This window comes from Podarcis muralis, chromosome 2 (assembly GCF_964188315.1).
Source record: "Podarcis muralis chromosome 2, rPodMur119.hap1.1, whole genome shotgun sequence".
Lineage (NCBI taxonomy): Eukaryota > Metazoa > Chordata > Lepidosauria > Squamata > Lacertidae > Podarcis > Podarcis muralis.
The window spans coordinates 15,077,217-15,098,411 of record NC_135656.1 but is presented as its reverse complement, the minus strand read 5'-3'; the positions used below and the strand labels follow the sequence as shown (position 1 = coordinate 15,098,411).

Here is a 21,195-nt window from a genome sequence, read left to right as displayed (position 1 = left end):
ATGGATAGGTTTTATCTTCTTGCAGTCCATGGGACTCTCAAGAGTCTCCTCCAGCACCATAATTCAAAAGCATCAATTCTTCGGTGATCAGCCTTCTTTATGGTCCAGCTCTCACTTCAAAGCCTTAAATGGCTCAGGACCGTAATACATCAAGGACCGCCTCTTTCCATATGAACCCACCTGGACCCTGAGATCATCTTCTAAGGCCCTTCTTCATGTGCTGCCTCCTCGAGAGGTCCGGAGGGTGGCAACACGAGAACGGGGCCTTCTCTGCAGTGGCTCCCCGTCTGTGGAATGCTCTCCCCAGGGAAGTTTGCCTGGCTCCTTCATTATACAGTGGTACCTCAGGTTACATACACTTCAGGTTACATACGCTTCAGGTTACAGACTCCGCTAACGCAGAAATAGTACCTCAGGTTAAGAACTTTGCTTCAGGATAAGAACAGAAATTTTACAGCAGCGGTGCAGTGGCAGCGGGAGGCCCCATTAGCTAAAGTGGTGCTTTAGGTTAAGAACAGTTTCAGGTTAAGAACAGACCTCCAGAACAAATTAAGTTCTTAACCTGAGGTACCACTGTACACCTTTAGATGCCAGGCAAAAATGTTGCTTTTTAACCAGGCCTTTGGTTGATCTGATTTACATCCTTTGCCCTTTTAAAATGTGGGTTTTTTGTGTTTTATTGGGTTGTTGTTTTTATTTTTATTTTGCGGTTTTATATCTTGATTTTATTCCGTGAAACACCCTGAGATCCCTGGGTATATAAATTCAACGAAGAAGAAGATGTCACTGGGGTTCAGGCTGCAATTATGGTCTCTCCCCAGTGGATCTCAGATTACGGTCTGGCGGATACAGAAAGAACTGCTCCTTTAAGTACTCAAGTGTTCTATGCACCACAATGAGCACCTTCAATGCCACCCCGTCCATTATCACACCTATTTCTGCAGCTCAACCATCTGTCGGCAACATTTCGCACCAAGCTGTCTTCAAAGGCAGCCCCATGTAGAGCACCCTGTAGCAGTCTAAATGGGAAGTCACCAGTGCATGTATTATTGTAGCAAGACTACCCTGGTTCAGGAAAGGCAGTGGCGGGTGAACCTGCTCTAACTCCTTATTCCACTCATCTCGAAGATCCCGAACATCCACTTTACGATATTCCAATAAATATTTATAAACAAGAACAGATCTGCCGTTCTTTAAATATCCAATTATTCCCTCTAGCAATCTGGGAGATACTGAAGCACTCAAAGCTGACCATCCATAAATATACACCCAAAGGCTGTAAATTTGAAGATATTGTCATTCACTGCTTGTGGATTGGTGGTTTCTTAACAGCGATATTGAAAATGGCAAAAAATAAAATAAAAATAAAATACTCCATCTAATTTATGGTCTGATGCATAAATTCCACTTTGAGTCCATTTCTCAAACAGATCTTCTTCTCTGTCTTCAAATCTGGGTTACCCCATAGACTTAATTCAGCATGAACACATAGGTCAAAATATAACTGACGAAGCAATATAATCAGTGCCTTTCCAGCTGCTAAAACTGCAAGGGGAAATACTCCTTTCTTTTTATATACATAGATTCTAGCGCCATCCATCCATAAAGTGATGTACATCATTTCTGTGATCACCCATGCAGAGGTCTTTGCAGGGGAAAAAACTTACCAATCACTTGTATGAGCAAAAATATATTCCTTATGGTACTGTATAAGGAATATAACCCTGAAGGCTTGCACTGATGCCACTGGGCCCAGACTCTTTGCTTTCAACAACAATAATAAAAAGAAAGTATATAGACCTATGAGAAAGTTTGGGGGTAAAATGTGCAAAATCTAAGTGATTTCTGTGAAATGAGAGTGAGTGTGATGTAATCACCTTGTGAATTTTTCCTGATACTGACAGCAACAACATCAGTGTGTCTGTGCGTGTGTAAAATCAATATTTTTGTGATCTCCACAGGCTTGACTAGCAGGACATAGCTGGCTTGCCATGGTAAACATGTTGTTGGGGGTGCCTGTCTCTCTAATTTTGTACAGTGGTACCTCGCAAGACGAAATTAATTCGTTCCGCGAGTTTTTTCTTCTTGCGAATTTTTTGTCTTGCGAAGCACGGTTTCCCATAGGAATGCATTGAAAATCAATCAATGCGTTCCTATGGAAACCGCCTTCAGACCAGGTCCGGGGACAGTCTATCCCCCGACCTCTTCTGAAGGCTGGGGGGGGGGGGGACAAGGGCTTTTCTTCCCATCACCAGCCTTCAGAAGGCTGTTCTGAAGGCTGGCGGTGGGAAGAAAAGCCCTTCTCCCCACCTCCCGCACCGCAAGCTCCGGGGACAGGAGGGCTTTGCTGCCGACCGCCAGCATTTTAAAAGCCCCCGGGACAGCGGAGACTTCTCCGCTGCCCCGGGGCGATTTTAAAATGCTGGCGGGCGGCAGCGAAGCCTCCGCTGTCCTGGGGGCTTTTAAAATGCTGGGGGTCGGCAGCGAAGGCTTTGCTGCCGCCCGCCAGCATTTTAAGATCGCCCGGGACAGCGGAGAAGTCTCCGCTGTCCCGGGAAGGCAGGCGGGGGGGAAGCAAGGGCTTTCGCCCCCCGCCGGCCTTCAGAAGAGGTCCAGGACCTCTTCTGAAGGCCGGCGGGGGGCGAAAGTCTTTGCTCCCGACCGCCAGCATTTTAACGGTGTTAAGAGAAAGGAAACAAACTTGCAAGACGTTTCCGTCTTGCGAAGCAAGCCCATAGGGAAATTCGTCTGGCGAAGCACCTCGAAAAATGGAAAACCCTTTCGTCTTGCGAGTTTTCCGTCTTGCGAGGCATTCGTCTTGCGAGGTACCACTGTATTATGCCCCGTACCCCATGGCAGCCATTTTGTGTTATGCCCTCTCTCAAAATTCCAAATGTGCCCACTGGTCTAAAAGGTTGGTAACCCTGGTATGAACTAAGTTCGGGAAAATTTAATCCTCATTTCGATACGGAGAGCTGCATTTTTAAAGAGTAAAAAATGAGGTGGAGAAGCCCCTCAAATACACTTCTGAAATACCGTGTTAAATTTTTGAAAATATACTTGGGGGATATATAAAAGAATACCACAAGCACATAAATTTTCCATGACAAGATATTCATATTGTGTAGTAACCATACTCCAAATACTAAGCCTAAATAACAGCCACCTTACTAAACTGAGAAATATCTCTGTCATCAAACTGTTTAAATTCAGTTTGATCATTCGAGGAACTTAATCATCTCTGGGAACCAAAATACCCATGCTTTTGTTGGCTACTTGTGGCAAACTCTCTCCATACTATACCTTGACATTTTTCTTCCTCTTCACTCTGACATGGCTGCTTTTACCTTTTGCACCCGCAAGGACATTGAGGTCGCTCCATTTGTGCCTTTCACAATGCGAAACGCATTTGGCCAGGGCGTTCCCACAGAGGGACTTTAAGGACGTGATTTGTGGCTTTCTCTAAAACAGCACGCAATGGCCTGGTGCCAAAAGCAGAGCTGAATTCTGTGCCAAAGGCTTAAGGCTGCAAGTAAGGGGAGAAATGATGGGAGTTCATACCATTATTTGTGGTATGAAGAAAATGGGTGGAGGAATGTTTTCCTCCTTTTCTAGTAACACTAGAATTCGTGGGCATCAGGGAAGCTGAACATTGGGAGGTTCAGGCCAGACAAAAGTGCTTCTTTGTGCAGCGCAAAGTTACTCCCTTTCCAGATCTTGGGAAGTTAATAAAAGTAAAGGTAAAGGAACCCCTGACCATTAGGTCCAGTCGTGACCGACTCATCTCGCTTTATTGGCCGAGGGAGCCGGCGTACAGCTTCTGGGTCATGTGGCCAGCAGGACTAAGCTGCTTCTGGCGAACCAGAGCAGCGCATGGAAACGCCGTTTAACTTCCCACCTCCAGCCTTCAGAAGGCTCTTCTGAAGGCTGGCGGTGGGAAGAAAAGCCCTTCTCCCCACCTCCCGCACCGCAAGCTCCGGGGACAGGAGGGCTTTGCTGCCGACCGCCAGCATTTTAAAAGCCCCCGGGACAGCTTTTATCTACTTGCACTCTGACGTGCTTTCGAACTGCTAGGTTGGCAGGAGCAGAGACCGAGCAACGGGAGCTCACCCCGTCGCGGGGATTCGAACCGCCGACCTTCTGATCGGCAAGCCCTAGGCTCAGTGGTTTAACCCACAGCGCCAACCACGTCCCTCAGACAGTTACACATGGGATTTTGTTATTATATCCCTGTAGCATTCCTGCTCACCTGCGGGAGCCCTCTAAGCACCCAGATCTACACACTAGACTTCCTTTCACACAGCTGCCAAATGCATGGTGACTGAGGTGGGAGCTAGCAAGCGCATTATGGGGCAACATGGCAACTGAAGATGAGGCAGGTGGCAGAAGTCTCCGCCCAGAGGTGTAGCAACAAAACTGCTAGCATACCCCTCAACTGTCCTGCTTTGAGCAGGACATCCCGGAATTACACAAGCCTGACTGGAACCTGGGATGGACCCTTTTGATTCCCATGAGAACATGACCCCAAAAGACACCCGTTTTCGGGAGTTGTGCTCTCTCTCTTGAGTCACCTGGCTGCCACAAGAGTGGAGCCCCCAAAAATGTGCATCCCAATTTTCCTCTGCAGGATTTTGGAGGGTCTGTTATACTAGAACATGGGTAGGCAAAATAAAGCCCAGGGGCCAGATCTGGCCCAATTGTCTTCTCAATCCGGCCCGTCGACGGTCTGGGAATCAGCGTGTTTTTACATGAGTAGAATGTAGAATGTTTTTTGTGGGGGCTGCCTGGTGTTTTTACAATAGCAGAATGTGTGCTTTTCTTTAAAATGCATCTCTGGGTTTTTTGTGGGGCATAGGAATTCATTCTTTTTTCTTTTCTTTTTTCAAAATATAGTCTGGCCCCCCACAAGGTCTGAGGGACAGTAGACCGGCCCTCTGCTGAAAAGATTTGCTGACCCCTGTACTAGAAGGATTCCTTCTGATTTTATCAATGACTCCTAAGTAAAGGTAAAAGTACCCCTGCCCGTACGGGCCAGTCTTGTCAGACTCTAGGGTTGTGCGCTCATCTCACTCAAGAGGCCGGGGGCCAGCGCTGTCGGGAGACACTTCCAGGTCACGTGGCCAGCATGACATCGCTGCTCTGGCGAGCCAGAGCCGCACACGGAAACACCGTTTACCTTCCCGCTTGTAAGCGGTCCCTATTTATCTACTTGCACCCGGGGGTGCTTTCGAACTGCTAGGTTGGCAGGCGCTGGGACCGAACAACGGGAGTGCACCCCGCCGCGGGGATTCGAACCGCCAACCTTTTGATCGGCAAGCCCTAGGCGCTGAGGCTTTTACCCACAGCACCACCCGCGTCCTAACAAAGACTTAAAACTGTGGGGGGAACAGCAACCTTGGGAATCTATCTGAAAAAGAAACGTAAAACAGGCAAACAAAATCAATCTGGATACAGAGTATATACCCAGCCAGATGGACTGGGCATCATAATAATAACAATAATAATAGTCATGCAAAATTCAGCAGTCCTTGCACAATTATTTCCAGACTCTTGGAGTGCTCACAGACTGTTGCTATTTTCAGGTGGGTTTCAACCTAGCAAATTTGAGTTGTGCAATTATAATGGATTGGAGCTCTTGCGCAACAAACCCACTCCCCTCCCTGTTTGCTGGAAGGAAAGTAATGGAGAAATGCGCTGGAATGCGCACATAATGTCTGCTTGGTCCAATGCCATCTAACTTCCCCCATAAACCCATCAGGAAGAATGCTTGAAAAACAACAAGAAACAGGTTGCTTGGAAGCGACCTTGAATATGCTTTATGAAGTATGCCCATCTTGAGACCCAACAAGCAGAACACAGCCTGCTAGCTGTGTGCACTGTGGCCTGGCAGGTTCTTGGCAATGCCACTGTTGTGTGTGTGTGTGTGTGTTTTGTGTTTTTTTTACAGACTCTGATGGCAGGCAGCAAAACCAGCACTAATGTCCCTGGCAAGCAGCCATTCGAAACTGGCGGGCAGCATTTAACTTGGTGGACCGCAGGCTGGGCAGGTCTGCGTTATGCAAAGGGACCGAGAGGATACAAATCGAAATCGAAGGGCACTTTGCGGGAGTTTTCTTTGGAAGAATTCAGGAGGATCCTTCTCTGCATGCAACCGAAAGTCAAGCAGGGTCATAAATCACCAAGCAACAAAATGGCACAGCTGAGTATTACTAACAAGGAAGGTCAGGGTTTCAGAGGCAGGAGATGGGCGCTTTCCCAGGAACCGCATCTCCCGTTCCCAGTCCCACCCTATTTTTCATCCTTTCCCTAGATATATATTCCGCCCATCATTCCTCTGGCAGAAGGAAAGATCGTGGCAATCCCTTTCTGCACCGTGGCTTGACTTCTCCATTGCCGCTTCCGCCATGAAGAATGAAGCTTGCTCGCTGGCCTTTTTCAGAGCCGTCTTTGCCGAGTTCTTGGCCACCATGATATTTGTGCTTATCGGGGTGGGCTCGGCCTTGAATTGGCCATCGGCACTCCCACAGATGGTGCAGATTTCCATGGCCTTTGGCTTGGCCATCGCCACCCTCGTCCAGTCCGTGGGCCATGTCAGCGGGGCTCACATCAACCCAGCGGTGACAGTGGCCCTCCTCGTGGCACAAAAGATTTCAGTGGTACGATCGGTGGCCTACGTTGTGGCTCAGATGTTGGGAGCGATAGCTGGGGCAGGGGTGATCCACCAGCTCACTCCAGCCGATATCCGAGGGACCCTGGCCGTCAATGCGGTAAGTGCTGCTGACACATGTATTCCTATTGTCCTGGCTGAGGGAAATGACAAGGGGTCAGTCCTGCTAAATTCAGTGGGTCTTAATACCAGGTAAGCATACGCAGGTTTGAACCACCTAATGCAGGGTTAGAGAACCTGAGGCCCTACCAGTGTTGCTGAACTACAACTTCCATCACCGTAGATCATGGGTAGGCAAACTAAGGCCTGGGGGCTGGATCCGGCCCAATCGCCTTCTCAATCCTGCCCCTGGACAGTCCGGGAATCAGTGTGTTTTTACATGAGTAGAAAGTGTCCTTTTATTTAAAATGCATCTGTGGGTTATTTGTGGGGCATAGGAATTCACTCTTTTTTTCCTTTCTTTTTTCAAAATATAGTCCGCTCCCCCCCCCCAAAGTCTGAGGGACAGTGGACCGGCCCCCTTGTTGAAAAAGTTTGCTGACCTCTGCCGTAGATTATATACCCTCCAATATTTTGCCGATGGAAATAGGGACATCCTATTCAATATTATTATTATTATTATTATTATTATTATTATTATTATTATTATTACCCCACCCATCTGAAGATGTTAAGCTTCTTCTTTTCCCCCCAAAATCTCAGAAAAGAAAAGAAAAAAAATTGAGTTATTTTTAAGGGGTTTGCCAAAATCAAGACTTCTACCGGTTTTCGACTGCCATATTCCGGTTACGTCTGGGAAATTCCAGACATATGGCAGTCCTACTCTAGGTGGCTTTCAACATATATGAAAACATTATAAAGCATTAAGAAAACTTCCCTATACAGGGCTGCCTCCAGATGTCTTCTGAAGGTTGTATAGTTAATTATCTCCTTGGTTTGGGGGGTGGCATAACTCTGTGGCCTCCAGCATTTCTCTGATGAAAATAGGGACGTCCTAAGGAAAATTGGGACGTTCCAGGATCAAATCAGAAACTGGGACAGCTTCTGTAAATCCGGGATGGTCCCTGGAAAATAGAGACACTTGCAGGGTCTGTGACTATTGACCATGCTGGGGGTTGGAGTCCAAAAACATCTGGAGAACCATAAATTCTCCATCCCTAATGCTACCTGGAGGAAACATGTTATGCCCTCCCCTGGCTGGAAGAACATCATATCGTGGGGCACACCATGGCCAAGTGCCGTTCTACAAACCCATTGGCATTATAGCCAATTTATAGTCCTGTGAGTGTGGAGACTTCAAAATCCATCAGGGTTCATAATGAGTGCTGGAGATTACCTCTATGGTCCTTCCCAGTGGTGACTCACTGCCAGTTATTATCAGCAATTAGAGGATTTTGTGCAGCAGCAAAAGCTTGTTGGCACAGGATCCTGTCTTAATTTAAAAATTATTAATACTTTATGTTGTTTTCTACCATTTTAATGTAATTATTCTATATTTCCCACTGTTTTTTTATAAAAAAATTACATTGTTTTTAATTCTACAGTTAATATTGTACTTAATACATTATTTTGTGTTTTATGTGCTTTGTTTTCTTCCTGCCTTCTTTACACACAACAACAACAACAGCTACAACAACAACAACACATATACAGTCGTACCTTGGAAGTCAAACGGAATCTGTTCCGGAAGTCCGTTCAACTTCCAAAACATTCGGAAACCAAAGCACGACTTCCAATTGGCTGCAGGAAGCTCCTGCAGCCAATCAGAAGCCGTGGAAAACCCGTGTCGGACGTTCAGGTTCCAAAAGAATGTTAGAAAACCAGAGCACTCACTTCTGGGTTTCAATCGCTCGGGAGCCAATTTGTTCAGGAGCCAAGGCATTTGAGATCCAAGGTACGACTGTATTGCCAGGCCTTAGGGGTGTCTACACTTTACATTGAATAAGTGTGCAGTCTGTGTGCCTGTGTACACAATAGCTGGACTGCACAAATGCACAAATGCACAAGTGTACATTGTTTTAGACAAGCACTTGTGCAGGTGTAGAGTACGATGAACCTGTGTCCATCATAACGTGTGAACAACCCTCTTGCCTAAAGCCAATAGGGTTAGGCTGGAGAGGAGATAGCTGGGGCGCTGCCAAAAAAAGCCTGAGCTTCGATTGCAGAAGGTTTTTGGCAGCTATACAAAGGGATGTGGAGTTCAGCCAAGGGATTGTGCTTGTCCTCAGCTACAATCAGAGCAGTGCAAGTTGCTTCTGGTTATTTCAGTGGCCCGGCGAATCTAGATCATCTACAGGCTCTCCAGCAGAGTGCTATGAAAACTTTGTCACACCGGCATGGTCTTGATTCCAACTACAGTGGTACCTCGGGTTAAGAACTTAATTCGTTCCGGAGGTCCATTCTTAACCTGAAACTGTTCTTAACCTGAGACACCACTTTGGCTAATGGGGCCTCCCACTGCCGCCACCGCGCGATTTCTGTTCTCATCCTGAAGCAAAATTCTAAACCCGAGGTACCATTTGTGGGTTACCGGAGTCTGTAACCTGAAGCATCTGTAACCCGAGGTACCGCTGTACAATTCTCTTTGGATCTTTAGGTAGGTACAATATCACCATCCCAAGGAACTGCATTCCCTTGTTTGACAAAGTGGGAAGGGATCTTCTCTGGCAATGGCAGCCATAAATCCAGAATCAGAATGGAACATCACAGAAGTGACTGGGGGCTTCTCCAGACCAGTGGGTTTTATTGTGGACATCTTCTGCGATGTATTCTCAATGCAATAATAGTACATTAGTGGTGTATTTTTCAAAAGAACACAGCAAAGGGAAAACAGTATACTTATAGGGATGTTGTAATGCATACAGTTTAAAACAAAGGGCAAATCACCTTAAAGATGCTAAAGGGGTGTCTCCACACCCCACCATCGTTCAGCCCGGACACTGAGGTCCAGCTCCGAGGGCCTTCTGGCAGTTCCCTCACTGTGAGAAGCGAGGTTACAGGGAACCAGGCAGAGGGCCTTCTCGGTGGTGGCACCTGTCCTGTGGATGTCAAGGAAATAAACAACTACAGTGGACGCTTGGGTGGCGAATGTGATCTGTGCGGGAGGCACGTTCGCAACCCACTGTGTTCACAACCCACAGTGCACGTGAGGGTTCGATTCGGCGCTTCTACTCATGCGCAAAGCGTGATTTAGCGCTTCTGCGCATGTGCGGCCGCCAAAACCCAGAAGTAACCCATTCTGGTACTTCCGGGTTTCAGTGCGTCTGTAACCCCAAAAAACGCAACCTGAAGATTCTGTAACCCGAGGTATGACTGTATCTCGTTTTTAGAAGTCATTTGAAGGCAACCTTGTATCAGATGTCAAGGAAATAAACAACTATCTGATTTTTAGAAGGCAACCTTGTATCGGGACTTTTTCATGTTTTATTATATGTGCTGGAAGCTGCCCAGAATGGCAGGGGAAACCCAGCCAGATGGGCAGGATATAAATAATAAAATGACTATTATTGAGACATAACGAAACCACCAGAAACCACCCTTTTTTATCTCCAAAGTGCCCAAAGAGGTCAGTTACAGGTTTTCCTTTAAACAACAGGGGATGTCGGCCTACGCATCTTGCCAAAGAGGAGTAAGGAAAAGCAGCACTTGCCAAAATTCTGTGCAACCGGGACAGGGGGTCTTTGTCCTCTATTGAATCCAGCCACCCTAGAGCAGGGATGGGGGCAACCTGCTGTTCTCCTGATGTTGGCACATTCCAGTTCCCAACAGCACCAGCTGACATGGCCAACGGTCAGGAGAGTGATGGGGGTCTGTAGTCCAGCAACCCCTGAGAGGAGCATAGAGGGTTCTCCATCCCATGCCCTAGAGAACCAGCACTGGGTGCTTCTGCGATGATGAAGCTGGCCGGCAGGTTAGCAAGTGTAGAAGCTTCTAAGCCGACTTGTTATATCCAGATACTCCTATTTCCTTTAGAAGTTATTTGCTGGCAGGGCTCCAGCGAACACCAGCACGACTTAATTACTAGACTCTCGATTTCTCCTTTGGTGCTGATCCTGCTGGGAAAACACACATTTGGGCCTGGGAGGGATTCCGAGACGATCAGACGGACGGGCACATAATTAGCTGCGTCATTCAGCAGGGCAGCCCGTCCATGCTAAGCCGGCAAGTCGGTGTTTTATGGCCCGACCAACCCTTGGAATTGTCAGCTGTTCCTGGAAATCAACCCCATGGGGGCCACCTAACTTTTGTTCACTAAACGCTGCCGCCTGGGGGAGATGGATGGGAATTGTGTCTGCTGTCTCTCTCTGCCTTTGCCAAGACTCAAAGGCTGCCTCTTTCCGTGCTTCTTCCTCCTTCACAACTTCCCTAATCTTTGCAGCTGCACAACAACACAGGAGCCGGACAGGCAGTGGCAGTAGAGCTGATTCTGACCTTCCTGCTGGTCCTCTGCGTCTTCGCCTCGACGGACAGCCGCAGAACTGATGTTGTGGGCTCCCCGGCGTTATCTATCGGACTTTCAGTCACGGTCGGCCATTTCCTAGGGGTGAGTGTTGTTATCTCAGCCGGGCAGAGCAAAGGTACAGGGTGTGTTCCTCAGATGAGATGGCTCCACAGTTCTTTACCATTGCATTCCAGTAGGGGGTGCTATGGCATTTGGGGTGGGAGGGAGGCAGTGTTGGGATACTGCCAGGAAGACGGGGGCATCAGGAAGGCCCCCAGCTGGCTCCAGCCCCCGGCCGGCAGCCGGTCTCCCTTGGAACAGCATCAATCAGCGACATGAGCCTCAGATACGTTTAGAGACCCGTGCACGCTCTATCAGCAGAGTGTGTAAATCTTCTCACAGCTGAAGAGGCGGACAGAGAAATGTGTAAGCATAATGTACAGCATTTTATTCAGCATAGTTCAGGAACAGAGGAAAACATGTCTGCTTCCCTTCGTCTCCAGCAAAACAGCAGTAACACAAAAGCTATATACAAACAGAAGTTCCCAGCAAGTAAACAGGCATGTGACACACCAGTCATGCCTGCTCCTTTTAAGGTGGAACGGAACTACCATATTGTTCGCTCTATAAGACGCACCAGACCACAAGACGCACCTAGTTTTTGGAGGAGGAAAACAAGAAAAAAAATTATTCTGAATCTCAGAAGCCAGAACAGCAAGAGGGATCGCTGCGCAGTGAAAGCAGCAATCCCTCTTGCTGTTCTGGCTTCTGGGATAGCTGCGCAGCCTGCATTCGCTCCATAAGACATTTCCCCTTACTTTTTAGGAGGGAAAAAGTGAGTCTTATAGAGCAAAAAATACGGTATATCCTAACAGGCAGGTCCCTGGTGCTCCTATTAGCCAGTAATAAGTGTATGGAGGAACCATGTGTGTAGAACCAGTGGCCTGGTTCCTTCGTATAAAAGCTAGCCAGCATTTTGCCAGTGAAACGATCAAGGAGGCCGTTTCTGCATATGCTGTAGAGGGAAGCGAGGAGAAGATGGGGCCAGTCAATCTGGGAAGGTAGCCTATCTAGGAGAAGCAAAACTCTGGTCCCAAACCTCCACTGCCTTGAGGGATATCTTCAGAAGAAAAGGCTAAGGGGTAAACTCAACACACATCTGGAGTGGAGTCCCTAAGACGGTTGGATGGTGTCTTGCACGTCTCTTCAACTCCTGCCTCCAAGCTGGGGTCAAACGTATTGCTCTGCTTTCCTTTGGATCACATCTGTGAGGCTGAGAAAGTAGTATTATTGTCTGGGCAGCCCAGGACCTCCATACCCACTGCCCAGGCTTGTGCCCCAGGGAGGTCACGTCAGTGATAATATTGCAGCGGTTTGTATTCACCCCTGGAGGCACACTCCATTGTCTCTGTGGGTGCCCATAACGACAATTACTGTTGTTCTATTTGATTTTTGTACCTGCCCTTCACCCAGTGGAAGCTGGTCCGTTGGGGTGAATGGGGCATTGCCCCACCAACCTCTGTCTGCCCCTAACCAGCCCCCCATCTGCCTGTTTTCCAAGTGTCATCTAGGGCTAGGGGTGGCGCTAGCTGTCATATTCTTCCTCCTTTGTGTTGCCATCATAGAACTCAGCAGGGAGGAGGATGGGAGCAAAGCCAGCATCAGTTGGCTCTGCCTGTCATTGGCTCTCTGGCGCCACCTACAGTTGACCTCCCTGCTGTTTTCCCTGCCAGTCCCAATGGACACCAGATTGCCACTTACCTTCAATGCTAGGCCCCAGGGCGAGTTACTTACAAAAACATTGCAATAAAATATGGAAAGGTGTTAGGGCCTTTTGCTCTACCCATCGTTACACGATGACATTTCCCCATCATTGTTACCTTCCAGATCTATTTCACGGGCTGCTCGATGAATCCTGCACGGTCTTTTGGCCCCGCTGTCATAATGGCAAACTTCCAAGATCACTGGGTAAGTTCTTCCTTCCAGTTGCCACCTGAGACTTCAAAATCAGGCTTGTGATGGGCCCTGATATTGCTAGGAGATGAAGGACACAAGTAGACATTCCCACCTTCCCCCACATTTTCCGACATTTCTCTGATGAAAATAGGGATGTCCTATTCCATAAACATAATAATTTTATTATTTATACCCTGCCCATCTGACTATGTTGCCCCAGTCACTCTGGGTGGCTTCCAACATATATAAAAACATAACAAAACATTAAACACTAAAAAACCCAAAAAACTTCACAGGGCTGCCTTCAGATGTCTTCTAAAGTTACTTATTTCCTTGGCTCGGTGGTCACATAACCCTCCAAGTGTCCCTATTTCCCGATTTTTCTTAGGATGTCCCTATTTTCATTGAAGAAGTATTGGAGGGTATGGAGTTATGCGAGCTCCGAGCCAAGGAGATAAGTAACTATACAACCTTTAGAAGACATTTGAAGGCAGTCTTGTATAGGGGATTTTAAAAAAATGTTTAATACTTTATTATGTTTTAATATATGTTGGAGGGACATGGGTGACGCTGTGGTCTAAACCACCGAGCCTAGGGTTTGCCGATTGGAAGGTTGGCGGTTCAAATCAACCTTGATGGGGTGAGCTCCCGTTGTTTGGTCCCAGCTCCTGCCCACCTAGCAATTCGAAAGCACCTCAAAGTGCAAGTAGATAAATAGGTAACGCTCTGGCGGGAAGCTAAACGGTGTTTCCATGCGCTGCTCTGGTTCGCCAGAAGAGGCTTAGTCATGCTGGCCACATGACCCAGAAGTCACAAACGCCAGCTCCCTCAGCCTATAGAGCAAGATGAGCGCAGCAACCCCGAGTTGTCTGCAACTGGACCTAATGGTCAGGGGTACCTTTACCGTTACATTAATATATGTTGGAAACTGCCCAGAGTGGCTGGGACAACCCAGTCACAGATGGGCAGAATATAAATGATGATGGTGGTGATTGACTACGTCTCTATTTTCATCAGAGAAACATTAGGGGGTATGCCATATTATCCAACATTTCTCCAAAGAAAATAGTAAAGTCCTACCATATTCTTCAGTATTTCTCTGATGAAAATAGGGACATCCTGAGGAAAAGAGGGACATTCTGGGATCAAATCAGAAACCAGGACAGCTTCTGTAAATCCACAACTGTCCCTGGAAAATAGGGGCACTTGGAGGGTCTGATTTTCTACCACCCTCATCCCCAATTAGCAGCAGATTTCCAGGGTGTTAGAAAACGGGCATAGAAAGGGCAAGATCCTGTCTTCCAGGCCCTGGCACATGGATGAATGGCCGGTGCATTAATTAGATGTATACAAACAAGACTCAATTCTTGTCGGGCTCTGTCTTAATTAAAATCAGTTGTTTATGAAATACGGGTGTGGAAATTGATAGATGAGCTATGGGCCTTATCTTAGGGCCCCTGTTTAGACAATCTGTTATCCTGAGATAATCATTCCTCCGTTTGCTTCAGCCTTTAATTTGCTTACATGCTCAAGTGATAAATTAGATGCTGGAGTAATGTGAAAGGAAGTCAGCCAACTCTAGCAAGATCAGGGACTCGACGCGGCTCACCTTTCTTTCAACCCAGAATAAGGAACAGAAGAATCTTGGGTCACTGGAGTTCCTTAACGGGTAAACAACAGTTGCCAGAATTCTGGGAATTGTAGTTTACCTCTAACAGAGCTGCAAGTCGCAGTACCCTTAACAAACTGCATTTCCCATGATTCCTTGGAGGAAGTAACATGCTCTAAATTATGGTGCACGTCTAAGATTTTTCTTCCACTATGCTTTTTCACAAGAGGGTGTTAGGCTCAGAGTTGTTTTGAGAGTCTCCTGTGATTATACAGAATTGGAACAAATAGTACTGTTGTGCCCCAAGAATTTCATTGTGTAGCGAGTTCCCACCTCCCCCCAATAGAAAGAAAGACACGTGACACCACTATTTTAGGTTAATGGGCTAAGATTGGCCACAACTTTATTGGTTACAGGTAAAGAGCGGTATTGGCTTAGGCATTGGTCCTATCCGACTATCTGGCTTCAGCCTATTTGCTTGAAGACCGGGAAGGGTTAACACCAGCAGGGGGAGCCCTGCTGATGCACATCAACTAGGAACTCCCCCGGGGTCACCGCTCAGGAGCGTGCTTTAGGCCCTGGCCTCCATAGGCTTCGGACGAGGCCACGCGCCCCCCGGAATCCTTTACCGGACTACCCTTCAATATTTGGGGGAGGTGATGGCGCTCCTCCCCCCCCCACACATCTACATAACAATACCCCAACCAATGACTAACCACCAAAACCAAAAGAGTTGTGACGATTTGCTACGAGGTAGGCGAAAAACCAAATGGCCAGTGCCAATTTGCCAAGTGGAAAAAATTCCTACCAGGCCCCTTAACGGCGACCAACCGAAGTCCATAGCAAGGTCAGAAGGGGAATCTTAAAGGGCGGGCGGGTGGGAAACCTCAGCAGCTGAGCGGCCAAAAGAGGGAGATCCCGGGGCCGCACTCGCCTTAAGTGAGGCAAGCCACACACCCCAATCGGTCAATTGTCTATAATCTCTGGCAGCAGCTCCAGTTGATAATGCTGATGTGTGATGTCAGGAGCTGACGTTGGCCATAAGTAACAGGAATGATGAGCACAAAACATAAAAGAATTTCAGAGTACAGCTACATCGTGCATGGATCCAGAACCATTTCCTTTGAGCACCTCGAGACAGTTCCAAAGCCATTTGACTCTGCTCTGGCCAACTGCTATGTCCCAGTGGGATAGGCTATAGCGAGACTGCACTTGGCAGCAGAACATGGTTGGCATATCTTGGCCCCATCGTCCCATTATACATTCTGAGCAGAGGATGGTAATAATAATAATAATAATAATAATAATAATAATAATAATAATAATTTATTATTTGTACCCCGCCCATCTGGCTGGGTTTCCCCAGCCACTCTGGGCAGCTTCTACAGAGACCAAAAATATACTAAAATGTCACACATTAAAAACTTCCCTGAACAGGGCTGCCTTAAGATGTCTTCTGAATGTCAGGTAGTTGTTTATCGCTTTGACATCTGATGGGAGGGCGTTCCACAGGGCGGGTGCCACTACCGAGAAGGCCCTCTGCCCGGTTCCCTGTAGCTTTGCTTCTCGCAACGAGGGAACCGCCAGAAGGCCCTCAGAGCTGGACCTCAGCGTCTGGGCAGAAGCCAATGTAGGTCTTTCAAGACCGGTGTTATGTGGTCTCGGCGGCTGCCCCCAGTCACCAGTCTAGCTGCTGCATTCTGGATTAGTTGTAGTTTCTGGGTCACCTTCAAAGGTAGCCCCACATAGAGCGCATTGCAGTAGTCCAAGCGGGAGATAACTAAAGCATGCACCACTCTGGCAGTTCGTGGGCAGGTAGGGTCTCAGCCTGCATACCAGATGGAGCTGGTAGACAGCTGTCCTGGACACAGAATTGACCTGCACCTCCATGGACAACTGTGAGTCCAAAATGACTCCCAGGCTGCGCACCTGGTCCTTCAGGGGCACAGTTACCCCATTCAGGACCAGGGAGTCCTCCACACCTGCCCTCCCCCTGTCCCCCCAAAACAGTGCTTCTGTCTTGTCAAGGTCCTTTCCAACTACCGTATTTTTCTCTCTATTACACACAGATTTTTTCTCCTAAAAAGGAAGGGGAAATGTCTGTGCGTGTTATTGAGCGAATGTGGAGGGTCCCTGGAGCCGATTAGGGGAGCGCAGGAACAAAAATCAGCAAAAATCAAATCGTGTGTTGCGTCGGAGAGGGAAACCTGAAAAGGGGAAGTTGCTGCTTTCCTGCATTCTGCCTCAGGGTCTTACTGCCCACTCGCTTGTGTTTCATTGCTGTGTTTGCTCAAACGGAACAAAGAGCAGGCAAATCCCCTCCCCTCCAGGCAAGCAGAGGGGAAAGCAGAGGTCTTTCCTTCTAATTCCTCTCCGTGCTCCTCGCAGGCAGCAAGAAAACATGCAGGAGAGAGAGCTGGCTTCGGTTTGGGGAAACTTTTGCCTTTCTTTCCTCCCTTCCGTTAAATCCCTCTCCTGCATTCTTAGCCAGCTGCTTCTCTGCACACCCCTCTCATGTCCCTTCTTTGTTTTTCCTTCGCTCCCCACTTAAAATGTGGTTACAAAGCATAGATCCACATGGACCCTCAGGATCTTTGCATTGGGTCACCCCAGATCACATAGCATGTCCATGGCTACAGCCTGCCCCCCCAAAATCACGCACCCACTGTTGCCTGGGGCTGCAATGGTGCAAAAACGTGGTTAAAAAGCATGGATCCACATGGATCCTCAGGATCTTTGGATTGGGCCACCCCAAATTCACCATCAGATCACATAGCAGCCTGCCCCCCAAAAATCACACACCCACTGTTGCCTGGGGCTGCAATGGTGCAAAAATGTGGTTAAAAAGCATGGATCCTCAGGATCTTTGCATTGAGCTACCCCAAATTCACCATCAGATCACATGTCTGTGGCCACAGCATGAAGCACAAAAATGATATATCCACTGTTTCATTCAGAATTTTTTTCCTTGTTTTCCTCCTCTAAAAATGATGTGCGTGTTATGGTCAGGTGCGTGTTATAGAGCGAAAAATACGGTATATGATGGTGTGGTATACCTCAATAGCACCCCTACTGGCCGAGAAGGGGGGAAACAGCTCTGTAGCTGCTTCAATTGGGAATGATTCCATTGAGGAGTGACTCACCAAAAACCTATGTTTTGTTTGCACTTCTTCAGATCTTTTGGGTGGGACCTCTGGCGGGCGGCATTGTGGCCTCTCTGATCTACAACATCATCCTCGCTCCTGACACAAGAAGCCTATCCGAGAGGCTTGATGTTCTGAAAGGGACCTACCAACCTGAAGATGACTGGGTGGAGAAGAATGATCAGAAGTACTCAACGGAACTGGTGGATCACAGGATCATAGAATCATAGAACGGTCAAGCTGGAAGGGACTCTGACGGTTATCCAGCCCAAACCCACTGTCAAACAGCGTTTACTGTCAGAAAGTTCTTCCTGTTTAGTCAGAATCTCCTTTCTTGTAACTCTCCAATCTCCTCTCATCCAGGCTAAATGAACCCAGCTCCTTCAACCGTTCCTCATCAGGCTTGCTTTCCAGACCCCTGATCATCTTGGCCGCCTTCCTCTGCACACGTTCCAGCTTGTCAATATGCTTCTTAAATTGTGGCGCCCAGAACTGGACACAGGTGTGGTCTGACCAAGGCAGAACAGAGAGAGATGCGGGTGGCGCTGTGGGTTAAACCACAGAGCCTAGGACTTGCCGATCAGAAGGTCGGCGGTTCGAATCCCCACGACGGGGTGAGCTCCCGTTGCTTGGTCCCTGCTCCTGCCAACCTAGCAGTTCGAAAGCACCTCAAAGTGCAAGTAGATCAATAGGTACCGCTCCAGCGGGAAGGTAAACGGCGTTTCCGTGCGCTGCTCTGGTTCGCCAGAAGTGGCTTAGTCATGCTGGCCACATGACCCGGAAGCTGTACGCCGGCTCCCTCAGCCAATAAAGCGAGATGAGCGCCACAACTCCAGAGTCAGCCACGACTGTACCTAATAGTCAGGGGTCCCTTTACCTTTACTTTTATTAACTTCCCAAGATCTGGAAAGGGAGTAACTTTGCACTGCGCAAAGAAGCACTTTTGTCTGGCCTGAACCTCCCAATGTTCAGCCTCCCTGATGCCCACGAATTCTAGTGTTACTAGAGAGGGAGAAAAACATCCCTCCACCCACTTTCTTCATACCACGAATAATGGTATGAACTCCCATCATTTCTCCCCCTTACTTGTCTTTTCTCTAAACTAAAAAGTTTTAAGGTGGAAGGGAGTAGGTTAAGAAGGGGCTACTCTGCACCACTCCTCCAGGCTGATAAAGGACCAAACAAAAACAGTACAGCGGTACCTCGGGTTATGTACTTAATTCGTTCTGGAGGTCCATTCTTAACCTGAAACTGTTCTTAACCTGAAGCACCACTTTAGCTAATGGGGCCTCCTGCTGCTGCCGCGCCACCGGAGCACGATTTCTGTTCTCATCCTGAAGCAAAGTTCTTAACCCGAGGTACTATTTCTGGGTTAGCGGAGTCTGTAACCTGAAGCGTATGTAACCTGAAGCGTCTGTAACCCAAGGTATCACCTTACTCACACATTCTCCATAGGGCAGGGGTCAGCAACCTTTTTCAGCCGTGAGCCGGTCCACCATCCCTCAGACCATGCGGTGGGCCGGACTATATTTGGGGGGGGGGGGAATAATGAATAAATTCCTATGCCCCACAAATAACCCAGAGATGCATTTTAAATAAAAGGACGCATTCTACTCATGTAAAAACACGCTGATTCCTGAACCATTTGTGGGCCGGATTGAGAAGGCAATTGGGCCGCATCCGGCCCACGGGCTTTAGGTTGCCTGCCCCTTCCCTATTGTTTAATAGCCTTCCATGTGCCTGGAGCATGAGAAATCTCAGCTCGACTGCACCCTCCAACGTCAACTGATGCATCTAGTCTTTTGACATCAATAGGTCTCTCCTTCCCGGCTCTGTTCTTCAGTGAATGAAGATTGTAAGCGCTTTGGAGGCAGAGACTCTGTTAATTGTTTTCAGTGCCTAGCACACTGCTAGGGCTAAACTAAATGTTAAATAGCAGTAATAACAATAAAGCAGTAATAATAAATGGAGCAAAAGCCGCAGCATCAAACTGGCCACCACACAACAAGCCCAGGCAGTGATGGATTTATGTATAAACTAAACAAGCTATAGCTTAGGGCTCCACTCTCTTTGGGGGGTGGGAATTAAAAGAAAAAAGCACTGGATGTACATTTCCAAAATATAAGATAAAAAACAAATAAAATAAAACCTACATACAGCAACAGTGTTTTGTGTTGTTTCAGCTCCTATGATGTACTGTAAGTAGTGCTAGCCTGCTCCCTAAAATATCACTGGTTTGCTCATTTCTATATACAGTGGTACCTCAGGTTAAGTACTTAATTCGTTCTGGAGGTCTGTACTTAACCTGAAACTGTTCTTAACCTGAAGCACCACTTTAGCTAATGGGGCCTCCTGCTGCCACCGTGCCGCCGGAGCATGATTTCTGTTCACATCCTGAAGCAAAGTTCTTAACATGAAGCACTATTTCTGGGTTAGCGGAGTCTGTAACCTGAAGCGTCTGTAACCTGAAGCGTATGTAACCCGAGGTACTACTGTATAGGGTGCCTACATTCTGCATGGACCGGTTGCATGGCAACATGTAGCATGGAGCTGCAGACTGCAGTGCAGCCCAGTTGAATGTTGGTCAAGCTGTTGTACCTGTTATCTAAAATTGAAGAGTGCTTGTAGATTGATGACCAGGCAGCATAGACTAAGGGTGTGAGTCTTATGCCTACCGATTGATTTCATGGAATACATAATTTATTTATTTTGATCCCATTATGGCTTAGGATACCTATTAGGTCCATAAATTACCATGTAGCATATATTCAACACACAAAAACAGCGACAATTTGTTGAGGACAAAGGACAGATGGACATATAAAGGGCCCCATTACCTTCAGTAGCTTAGGGCCTCATCAAACCTAAATCCGGCCCTAATGCAAATCAGACCTGGTAGAGCATGAGATTCTTAATCTCAGGGTTGTGGCTTTGAGTCCCACCTTGAGCAAAAGATTACTGCATTGCAGTGGGTTGGACTAGATGACCCTTGTGGTCCCTTTCAATGCCACAATTCTATGCTGTCGAGCCAGCAGAGAAGAGAATTGCCTTCAAGCCCTGTTTCCTTATGCAGAGGACGGGGCCTTCCACTTACTTAACCTCAGTCTCTCCAGCACCTTGAAGCAGCCTCCCCCACCCTGGTGCCCCCCCCCAATGTTTTGGACTACAACTCCCATCAGCCACAGCCAAGGCGGCAGAATGCCAGGGATGATGGGAGTTGTAGTCTTTTTTTTACAAAAAAGACATCTGGAGGGTACCACATTGGGAAAAGCAGACTTGGAGGGGCAGCAAGAATGTGCGAGGACTTCAGTTGGCTTCTAGAGACTGTGTGAAGAAGAAGAGTTTGGATTTGATATCCCGCTTTATCACTACCCGAAGG

The 21,195-nt window shown here is 47.7% G+C and overlaps 1 protein-coding gene across 1 annotated transcript; it reads left to right on the top strand.

Moving 5' to 3' along the window:
* The first annotated feature begins 5,990 nt into the window (after positions 1-5,990).
* LOC114586795 (aquaporin-5-like) lies at positions 5,991-20,594 on the top strand. Its single transcript, XM_028710609.2, has 4 exons — positions 5,991-6,767; positions 11,046-11,210; positions 12,996-13,076; positions 17,849-20,594. Exons 1-4 carry the CDS (start codon positions 6,405-6,407, stop codon positions 18,044-18,046), a joined length of 807 nt encoding a protein of 268 aa, XP_028566442.1. The 5' UTR covers positions 5,991-6,404; the 3' UTR covers positions 18,047-20,594.
* Positions 20,595-21,195: the final 601 nt, after the last annotated feature.